This window comes from Leptodactylus fuscus, chromosome 9 (assembly GCF_031893055.1).
Source record: "Leptodactylus fuscus isolate aLepFus1 chromosome 9, aLepFus1.hap2, whole genome shotgun sequence".
Taxonomy (NCBI): Eukaryota; Metazoa; Chordata; class Amphibia; order Anura; family Leptodactylidae; genus Leptodactylus; species Leptodactylus fuscus.
The window spans coordinates 53,725,321-53,737,066 of record NC_134273.1 but is presented as its reverse complement, the minus strand read 5'-3'; the positions used below and the strand labels follow the sequence as shown (position 1 = coordinate 53,737,066).

Below are 11,746 nucleotides of genomic sequence, written 5' to 3'. Positions count from 1 at the left end.
GGAGGGAAAAACCGGCTGGCGTTTTTTGAGGCGGTTTTCACCAAAAACCACTCCAAAAAACGCCTCAGTGTCCAAAAACCGCTTCAGGAATAATAATAATTCCTGAAGCGTTTTTTTTTTCCGGACCAAATTACGCCACACAGTATTCATGTGTGAACTAACCCTAAAGAGGTTGCAATGCTCACTTGAGTACTGTGGTCCATTCAAACAGTTGATCTATGGAGAGGTGTGGTGGGGGGTTTGGAGGGGTCAAGAGTCTGACCCTTATGAATTGATCTAGATGAAATATTCTAAGTTTAGGTGATCAGTATATTGATCCTTTACATTTTAGAGGTCTGAATTAATTTAGGGGTGTGCTCTGGGTTCTGAATTTATCTTATGGCCCTCTCTAGGATATGAATTAACATGTGGGTCTGGTCTTAATCCTGCATTAACTTGTGTTACAGAAATAGCATGAAATCCACAGCAAAAGACACATATGGATGGAATGCTTTGTACTTTAAAATTACTAAAAAATCTGCGTCACATATGTCATGCTGCAGATAATGAATTTTAGCTTGACCTCAAATATATAAAATCTGATTCACATGCAAGTTCTATAGTTTGTGTGATGAAATATGTATGTATTGTGTTAGTTAAGAATTTTCTTATAATTATGTTTTTACCATTCATGGCTGTAGTTAGGGGATTGGGCCTTTGTATACTTTTCCGTGCTAGAGTTTCATTTGTTGGTAACTCCAATGCAATGCATTGCAAATATCCAGCAGTTCTATTATAAGCTACATAGAGTAGCCTGCAATAGAATGTGTTGAATAACAAATCTGGGAGCCTTCACAAGGCCCCCGACTGCCATAGAAACGGGACACTGGGCCTGGAGCTTGCTCCGGGTGCTTGTGATCCCTAGGAAAATGGCAGCACCCATGCGCCGGCAGTAAAATAGCGCCTCAGTCAGCTTTGACAGAGGTGCAAGAGGGGTTAATGCCCATGATCAATGCAGGCACCGATCATGGGCATTACCGCTGTGTGTCTGCTGTATAAAACAGCAGACACCCGGCAGCTATGGCGGCCGCCATCTTTAAGCACTCGTCATCCACCATACTAATACGGCAGATGTCAGGAAGGGGGTTAAGGCTCACCCTTCTGACGGCGATGAGATGTTGGTGCCGAAACAAATGGCACCGATATCAACGGCACCTGGGTGCATATCATCAAAGTATATAAACCGCGGGTGTCAGAGGATGTGAAAGGTCCTCTTTAAGTTGGAAGTGGTGGCAGCTCTGTGGAATCCACAGCAAAATAACCATGTGTGCTGCTAGCATAAGGCACCAAGTTGCGGAAACCCAGTGTTTTTTGTTGCAGATTTTGCTGTGGTTATTTGAGGCAGAGTCAGATGTGAAATTAACAGAAGGGAAACAAGTAGGAGCTTCCTTTTCCATTTCTTTTATAGCCACTCCTAACTTTGGCTCAAAAATTGTAGCGAAATCTGTAACAGAAAAGCTGCATTTTCGCAACATGGGGCCTTCAGCTAAGACAGCACATTGTGGAAACCAGGCAGAAAACAGCTGTAGAAATCCAGTAGAAACTGCAATACAAATAACACACCTTGTACTTGCAGTTGTCAAAGCATTTTGCTATTTTCCGTTTTGAAAACTTCCATGGGAAAAAAACCCCATCATTTTACCAGCTACGTTTTCATGCACACGGGTATATGTATTGTCAGTGTGCTACTGACCTATTATATTATTTGGCCCCATACACATTTGTGTATTATCATTAGCCCAGGTATTGGGCCATGAGCCCAGGACAAAATGCAAGACAGGTCCTGTTCCTGTCCATTTTGTGGCCTAGGCTCACTGAAATAAGTGAATGGGCTCATGGAGCCACAGGCGGCACATGTATGTCATTCATATATCGGCAATGCCATTCAACCATGTACCTGGCACATGCACACAGCCATGTGTAAGTAGCCTCAAATTAACGTGCAGATTTTTACAAACTAATGCGTTTTCCAAAGCATTTTTTTTTCTGCAATATGTGGATGAGACTATATGAAACTGTAAAATGGGGCTGTAAAAGGCTACGTTTTTGAAACTTGCATTACCATTTTGTTCAGAAATGCTGTGTTTCTGCAATGTTTTGCCTCTGCCTAATGTCATATTCACGTGTTTTGCCTCTGCCTAATGTCATATTCACGTGGTGGAGATAAGATAAGATAATCCTTTAATAGTCCCACATTGGGGAAATTTCAGACTATACCAAAATGACATCTGACGAAAATACCATACAGTTTTGATGCTGTTTTGGGTTTACAGGTGAAACAAACCTGCAAAATCTGTAACATTAAAAAAAATGCAACAAAACGGCGTTCAGTTTTTATGCAGTTGTAAATGGGCCCAACTGTGCTGTGTGAATGCTCCCTTAACTATCAGCATCTGGGCACTATATCTTCCTCCAATGACAGCCATGTGATCAGAGTCTTACTAGAAGGTGAGGCTGTGACATTACTAGTCCTAGTGAGCCACCTGTGAAGTGACTTGTCCTATAGCCCTAGTACACACTGCTAGGAATGCTGGCAATGGATCCTAGCTGTTTACTGATCTCAATGATCTCTTGCACAGACAGACTTATGTTCTGGCATCTGCTGTAGACTCCAGGGGACCCCTTTAAGCAGCACCCTAGTTCCCAGCAGAGACAATATTGATGCAGTGTGATGAATGGCATCCATTATTAGCCGGCCGTGCCTGTCTCTCTGTATCCAGCCCCCTGTGTGCTCAGATTTCAGCTCCATCCCCCCATGTCCACCTAGTGCTGCTGCCGCTGCGGCTGCTGGAGAGCCTGCTCCGAGGACACAGCAGTATGAGAGCAGCGGGCTCAGCACAACATGGCTGCAGTCAGTGCCCGGCTCCTTGTGCCCTTCTACCTGTGTATCATCGGGGCTGTAGTGGGCGATGAGCTGGTGGCGGTGGAAGAGGAGATCCTGCCGGAGTCTGCCCTCCAGAAGCCCCGTGTCCTGGTCGCCATCATCGCCCGGAATGCTGCCCACACGCTGCCCTATTTCCTGGACTGTATCGATAAGCTGGACTACCCCAAGAAGAGGATGGCTATCTGGTGAGGGCATGGCTGGCACACCAGCTCTATACATACTTACCTACTATGAGTGACAGCTCTGGGTCACTGCTGATCATACACTGGGTTAGTAGTCCTGTGGCTACTGACATGTTCCTGATAGTGGCTTCTTTCTGTAGGTCACACAGATATGCTCATTGTCCTGCTTAAAGGGATTTTACACCGCTTGCCATTCAGCGGACAACTTCTCAGACTCCGCTGGCTTTTTATGTATTCATTCATTTATTTTGCTTGCATAACATATTCCGCAGATGTGTCCAGATCTAGATGTATAGAACCCTGCAGGGCTACTAGTACTATCACACTGCTATAGTCCTTGTGCAGGTAGGACTAACAGCTAGGTAGTAGGAGAGACACTGAACACTAGTGAGATGGCAGAAGTGTCCTCTGATTTGTGAAGTGCTACGGAATATGTTGGTGCTATATAAGTAACATTTATTATTATTACTACTTATTTATTAAGTGATCTTATCCACTGAATCTGAATCGTACCGGGTAGGAGAAGGTTATTGGATCTCAGACAAGCAGATCAAAGTCTGTTCTGACTTAGAACATTGTCCAGTGATGCCAGACACCAAGAACTGTAGTATTATGCCTCACCCAGCTGCACAGGATATCCTATAGAAAAGCATCTTTGTACTCTGTCACCCTAGGCAGAAAGAGATCACCCAGCCTGGGATTTAGGAGATGGAGTCCTGTATGTCCTATATGATCTGTCCTGTCTGTCTGTCTGTCTATCTATCTATCTATCTATCTATCTATCTATCTATCTATCTATCTATCTATCTATCTATCTCCTATCTATCATCTATCTATCTATCTATCTATCTATCTATCTATCTATCTATCTCCTATCTATCTATCTATCTATCTATCTATCTATCTATCTATCTCCTATCTATCTATCTATCTATCTAATTTGCTTGACTTTTTTTGTAGAAAGATAAGACAAGGTATAGGGCATGGACACAAGGTGGCACAACCCTAGTAATGTCATATCATAATAGACCTTATGGTAGGCTGCTGTGTGAAATCACATAGACGCCCTAGTATACAGATATGGCTGTGAAAACTGGCAACCATCACATGATCCATATCATCTGCCTTTATATTATTTCCATTTTATCTTATTTTACTGTAGATTTCCCAACTACATCTGATGGAAGTTTGTTCCGAGTCTCATCTATTTCAATGAAATAATATTTTCTGGCATTTCTTCTCCTCTTCCACCGCAACTAATTTCAAATTGTTTCAGATTGTTTTGTTCTTGTGTTCAGGTTTTTATTATATTTATATACATATAGGCTTAGGGCAACTTCTTCCTTATATCAATGGACAAGTTCCCCTTCTAAGAAAATCAGAAGCCCACCTTAAAGTTCCAAGTGAGCACCATATATGTGCAGGTGATGTGCATCACTTCCACCTTGTAGTAAGGAATCCCCTCCCCTATTTGATGTCAGGGTGTTTTACTCAGAGTGTTTTATTCATCTTCTCTTTCCGCTGTAGGTGTCACTTCAGAAGACTCTATACAATGGCATGTCTGTGGGATTGTTTGCACTATTTAACTGTGGCTGAGCAATAGTAATCCTTATATTTATGGTTCCTGTTGTGCATTATTAGTATAGACTGTTCTCTGTTTAGTTTTTGATTCTCAATATTTGTGGCTTGTAAATCCTTTTTTTACTATACATAAGTCTTCTATTGTTATCAAAGCCCATTCAATCGTAAGTCCACATGTATCTGCATGCTATCATTGTTTTTCAAGTCATATTTCCTTCAATCTCCTAGGTAAATTGAACCCTGTACTGTTCACAGCAGCACAGAGTATTTATGGATATGGTTATACACATAGGACTATTTGTGTCAGATGCTATTAGTGACAAGATACTGCTTTGTGAGTACTTAGTGTAAGGCAGATGGGAAGTGTTTGGGTTCATAGAATGACTGTGAGGAGCAGAATAAGCCTGGGGTTTACAGTTCATGTGTTAGATATGGAATATGCAAATAAGACCTCACTGGTGGAAAAGAGGAAATTGCTCCTCGCGCCATCTTTTGGAAGGTATCTTCCTATAGGTTAATGCATTTTCTCCATGTGCTGGTGGTCTTTCGTGTGTGCTAATCATTCATTTCCAAGGCTGCTAGCACGTCTAAATAGCAAACATGTCGGCAGTATAGCTATCTGCATTTGTTACCTCGGGTCCTTGTACGTGCCCTATAGTCAGTGGATTGCATAAAGACACTTGGCATGTTTTCAATCAATCATAATAATTTCCTAGTGCATAGACAAACAACTAATCCCCCTTCTTAAAAGGGTTATGCCACGAAATGTATTTATCCTCTACTCATAGGATAGAATAGGATAGGATAAATACCTCTCCTGTGGGGATTCTGAGAACAGGGGCTGTTTCTGCTGCCAGGCTAAATGTAGTTGTGTCACTTGGTGGACGGCGGTTCCGTTCACTTAAATGGTAGCATAAGAGAAAGCTGAAGTAGAACCATCCAGCAGTCCCACTGAAGTGACATGCCTACATTTAACCTGACTGCGTTCAGGCTGAATGTGCAACGGGGGGAAATCCACATCCCTATTCTCATTGGTCAGAACCCATGGATCGGATATTTATCCTCTATCCTATAGAAAGTGGATACATTCTCTTTTAAGTTGAGCTATTACCACTCCTGACATGTCTGCGTTAGTGAATACTTAAACTCCCATGAAATTTTTGGGCATCTTTTCGTAGAACTCCTTTGTTACTCCTTCTGGAAATGTAAAAATAAATTAACGTACCAGTTAGGGATATGTTCCTGAACACACTGACGATTCCCATTTAGCGGTGACCGTGTAGCGTATAGCACCAAACTTTATTCTGAAATTTTAAGGAGGAATGACAGAGAAATGGCACAATGTAGAATCCTACAAATAAGACTGAATTCACACTTGTATTGGAGTCTCTGTAGGAGACTGCGCCGCATAACCCGCCTAAAATCCGCAGAGAAAAGACCTGCAAGAAGGACATTTTTCTCCGCCAGTCTATGGGATCTTTGTGTCTCCATGTGTAACTGCTTTTTTAAAGGGGCTCTGTCAGCAAAATCATGCTGCTAGAGCCCCACATATGCGTGAATAGCCTTTAAGAAGGCTATTCAGGCACCATAAATGTTATATTAAACTACCCCCCCCCCCCCCGTTTTAAAATAATAACCTAAAAAAGAATGTTATCTACTTACGCCCAGCGTGCACAATCCGTAAGTAGATAACATTCTTTTTTATCGTATTATTTTAAAATGGGGGGGGGGGGTAGTTTAATATAACATTTACGGTGCCTGAATAGCCTTTTTAAAGGCTATTCACGCATATGTGGGGCTCTATCAGCATGATTTTGCTGATAGAGCCCCTATAAGCGGATAGAGTCTCCATCTTTCAGGCCCCATATGCACCCAAAGAACAGAAACCAGGACGCTAGTGTGAACCTAGCGTAATTTCCACCAGAATTGTTATTTAAGGAGGTTGTCCAGTCTTATTTTTTTCATACTCCTTTTCTATCCACATCTATCTGTTAGATTGATGATCCCTGGAGGTGCAACACCCGGACCACACACTGATCTGATCAGCTATACCTTCAGGTGCTGGAAGCTGCTAGTGGACAGAAGGCTGCCAGAACCATTAGTCTGGGTGGGGTCTGATTGTTGGACCTTCACAGATCACATACCATTGACTATTCTGGATAGGTCTGATGAAACATATTTCTAGAACGCTACATTGTGCCATGCCTCTGTATAAAAAAATCAATTTTGGGCCTGAAAACCCTTTTACTGGTGTGAAGATGACTGGACCTCTATAAATTTTCACACTTCCATCAATTATTCCATCCAGTTCTATTATAAGAGAAGAAAAACAAAAATAGTTCCAGGTATGTTTTATGACCAATGGCACTGCCAGGGTGTCCCCTTATTGTGACTAGAATAGTGCTCATAACTAAGATCCTTCCTTTTGGCTGTAGCAGTTTTAAAGGGAATCTGTCACTGGATAAAGTCATTTTTCACTAAGCATGTGTTGGAATAACCTTTAGAGAGGCTATTCTAGTCTTACCTTTCTTCTTCTTTTCTGATAAGCCTTTTTGAATAAAATGCTTATTTTCTGATATGCAAATTCTGTGCTCAGAGCGGGGGAGGAGGGGGGTGTTACCTCTATGCTCCAAGCACAGCACCGTCATCAAATAAAATTCCTCCTCCTCCTGCTTTCAAAGACGCCCCCTTCTTTCAAAATGAGTCTTTCTCTTCATACTCTTCGCTGTATAACCAGTAGCAAGTATCTTTGGCAAAGATCCAAATCCCAAGCAGACGCTGTACGCTTCTGTAGTTCTAAAGAGTACTCCTGCAGGAGTGTACTGCGCCTGCTCGGGATTTGGATCTCACAAGTATCTTCTTAAAAGAAGGGGACATCTCTGAAAGCAGGAGGAGGCGGAATGTTGCTGATGACGGTGCTGTGCTTGGAGCACAGGGGTGATGACACCCCCACTCTGGGCACATAATTTGCATAACAGAAAAAAGAATTTTATTTGAAAATGGGTTGCAAGAAAAGAAAAAGAAAGTTAGGACTATAATAGGCTTTCCAAAGGCTATTCCAACATATGCTTAGTGAAAAATCCAATGATAAGACTCCCTTTAATATGTAATGCAGTAGCCTGAAATCTGCAGCAAAGTTCACTTGCCAATTGGGCCACAGATTTTACCTTTTGTATCAGTCCAGAAATCTGTATCACACATTATAAACTGCAGACATGAAAATCCCTAGTATGTTCTCAGATATATATTGTGTAAAATATCATTCACTTAGTGACATAGTTTTCCAATATAAAATTCAAACTGATAATCTGTATCAAAACACCATGTGTGAACATGACCTGAAGCTGGCCTAACATATTAAACAACAGTTATTTTTGCTGACTCCATAGACATGCCTGCCCTGGCTTTGTGGCCTATAGCAGCTTTGTGAGAATGATGGGATGCATAGCTGTAGGATTTGTCCTTTGCTTCGGAGGTAGATTGGAGTTGTGGTTGTATTGCTGCCAGCATAACTGCAGTTCATTCAAGTGTCAACTGTGAAAAGCCTAGCAAAATACTAGTGCAAACTTTTGTCATGAGGCCCCATGTGCCCTAGTGGTGCCAATTCACTGATCATAATAAGCAGGTCAGATCCATATTGACAGTCTCCTGTTCCTTGTAATGCACACAGATTCCCTGCCAGTGTGATAAGCTGCGCGGTACCAAAGAGAGAACTTACCATTTACTTCCTTTTCATACCTTCCACTTAAAACATGACATGTCCCTTTTGTACCCAAGCAATTTACCATCTATCCAAAATGACATATCCTTAATATCTTTACGCAGAATTGTTAGCTATGCCTGGCTTGTAGTGCCTTTTATAACTACAGTAAGCTCAAAGCTTTCGGTATCAAATTAAAGACCCTATAGGGCGCCTTCTGCATTTTCTAAAGATGTCTTTCTTATTCTACATTGTTTGAAAATCTACATTTATATCTTATGTACGGTATATTAGCTGAAAAGTGTGTCAGGGGCGTTTCTTCTCCTACTGGGTTTGCTCTCTGCTCTAGATAACAGCCCTTAACTGCTGCCCAGCTCTGTCCCCATTGTTTGAGTGGTTTGTCCCCCTTGTTCTCAGTGTCTGGATAGACCATGGCAAGCACAATACTGACTGTACTGCACATGTCTGATGACATCAGCCTGCATCCAGAGAGGCAGGAGGCCAGCTCCAGACAGAGGCAGTGGGAGATGTTACTCAAACAATGTGGGGCCGAGCTAGGCAGATGTTAGGGATGGTTATCTAGAGCGGAGCACAAAGCCCCAGTCATTAGGGGATCTGTTTTATTGTTGTCTGTGTTTAGGTGATCTGTTATAGTGCTGCCTGTATCTAGGTGATCTGTAATAGCTGCCTGTCTGTAGGTGATCTGTTTTATTGTTGTCTGTGTTTAGGTGATCTGTAATATTTCTGCCTGTCTAGGTGATGCTGTAATTAAAAGAAAAAAGTCAAGCATGAAAAAGTGTAATAACTGCTTCTACACAGACACTGTCATGCAGCACTTTATAGACAATTTTATTTTTTTAATGTAGATTGTGAGCCCCATCTAGGGATCACAATGTACATTTTTCCCTATCAGTATGTCTTTGGAGTATGGGAGGAAATCCACACAAACTCAGCAAGAACATGCAAACTCCTTGCAGATGATGCCCTTGGCAGGATTTGAACCCAGGACTACAGTGCTTGAAGTGCTAACCACTGAGCATGTTGCCCCAGCACTTTACATACATTGTCAGTCACTGTCCTATATAGTGCTCACTATCTACATTCTCTATCAGTGTGTCTTTGGAGTGTGTGATGAAACCCATAGACAGAACATACAAACTCATTGCAGATGTTGTCCTTGGTTGGGTTTGAACCTGGAATTCCAGAGCTGTAACACTACAATTCTAACTACAGAGTCACCGTTCTATGATGCTGCTATAGTAATACTGTATAAATTACTATAGCAGTTACTCAATATACTGTACAGCATTTAGCTGCAGGCACCAACAAATCATCTTGGTCACGTCGCCGGTAAAACATCTCTTTACTACCCCATATACATGATCGTAGTTTGTATCCACAATTGCATATCTGCATTTATTTCTATGGGCCAATACACACAAGCACAATTTTTGTAGCTGTGTCCTGAGCCATCTTGTAGGTTCTTATATTGTGACACATGTCCTATTCTTGTCCACAATTAAAGAACTGACAAATGTAGAGGGATTATACAAGTCTTTCTGACGATCTGTAATTGTGGATGATATCCTGACTTCCTTTTGTGGATTGCAGTATTAGTATTTGTGTACATTAAAAATAACTACAGTTGTGTGCATGTAGCCTAAGGCCCCATTCACAAGACAGCGGCCAGCACACAGCCCCATAGACTTTAATGGATCTTTTCACACGACTGTTATTTTAACGATCCCTCTGAAAGATCTGTGAAAAAATAGAACCTGTCATTCATTTCTCGGGCCGGGGTCACGGATCCCTCAATACACTCATATCTCTACTTGTGCCAGGATGAGCTGCCCCTTTGCACACCTGATGGGATTTTATTTATCGGGTACACTTGGTATATAACTTCTATCGCTATCATAGAAAGTGATCTATAACTTCCTGCAGCTCATTCTGACTTTGCTATATGAATATTAGCCACCTGATTTTTCTTATTTTCCCATTACATTTTGACAAATTACTAGCCTTCCATACAATTAGGGTCTTTAAGATATTGTCCAGGATTAAAAAAAAAAATAAAAAATTAGTCCAGGAAGTTAAAAAAATAAAAAAAGAACATACGTGTCCCTGGATGCTCCGATGCCTCCCAGTGCGGTTCGGTTCTGCTTCTTGGCTGTCTTCTTCTGCTGGTAGTCCTTGCCGGGTGTGACGTCATGTGTCCCTTAGGCCTCTGATTGACCTCAGACACGTGCGACAGGGACTTCCGTAGATAACAGCAGAGTAGCAGGTCAATCTTCTTTTACCTAAAATACAAACAAAAATTATCCTGGACAACCCCTTTACAATGGTCGTCCCAGAACCAATTATTATTGTACCTTTATACCACTGTTTAGAGCAAGGTGTATGTAGGAAAATTTTCACTAGGGAAGCAGGTAGTCACATACTGCTAGGTGCAGGACATTGTAGGCTGAACATGTAATGAATGTAGACAGAGGTAACTTGAAGCTCCTGGACCACAATGAAAATCTTTCTCAGGGCCCGAATTTACTATATGATATGTATAATACTGGTGCCTCACTCTCTAGGGTCTGTTAGCGACTGCTACCGCCGCACCCACTTGTTAATTTCAGCTGCTGAATGGCGACCACTTTTCTATTACAGCACCTATAATAGAAGAAGGAACAAAGTGGAGAAAAATGAAGCAAAAACTCGATGAAAAACAATGTGGGAAAAAAACAATGTCTTATCACTATGTTTTTCAGCAGCATTTTTCTATCTGCATTTTATTACCTTGGACCTTAGGCTGAGATCACACATTGCGGAAGAGTTGCATTTTTTGTTGCAGATTTTGCTGTGCTTTCTGAACTAAAACTAGGAGTGACTTCAAAATCCTGCCCACCCCTATAGCACAAGTAATAACCTATGAGATCAGGAGAGGAGGGAGGGGGACAGAGAAACCCAGGGGTCTGGGCAGTTTCCAAGCATGTGACCCAGGTGTCAGAACCAGGCTGAAACCCCTGGGTACATCACAGAATATTCCCCGAATTAACTAATGTGCAATTAAAGATGACCTTTCACCTCCTGGGGCCCATGTGGTGTATTACACCGCTAGAAAGCTGATAGTGCGCTGAATTCCCGGCTTTCCCATTCTGTGCCCCGGTGAAGAGCTATCGGTGCCGGTACTGTAGCTCTTCAGTGTCAGAAGGGAGTTTCTGACAGTCAGTCAGGAACGCCCTTCCCCACAGCAGTGTCTATTGCGCTGTACTGTGAGAGAGGGCGTTCCTTACCGCCAAGAGATGGCACTGAGTGGTGAGGAATGCCCCATGCCCAGTACTCGTCTAAGGACAAATACTATCAGTAGGG

General features: G+C 42.1%; 1 protein-coding gene across 1 annotated transcript in view; it reads left to right on the top strand.

Moving 5' to 3' along the window:
• The first annotated feature begins 2,796 nt into the window (after positions 1–2,796).
• COLGALT2 (collagen beta(1-O)galactosyltransferase 2) overlaps positions 2,797–11,746 on the top strand; it is a 72,271-nt gene continuing 63,321 nt past the window's right edge. Inside the window, exon 1 of the mRNA XM_075286702.1 lies at positions 2,797–3,108. Within this exon, the coding sequence (XP_075142803.1) occupies positions 2,882–3,108 (227 nt within the window). The 5' untranslated portion in view covers positions 2,797–2,881. The remainder of the gene's footprint in view (positions 3,109–11,746) is intronic.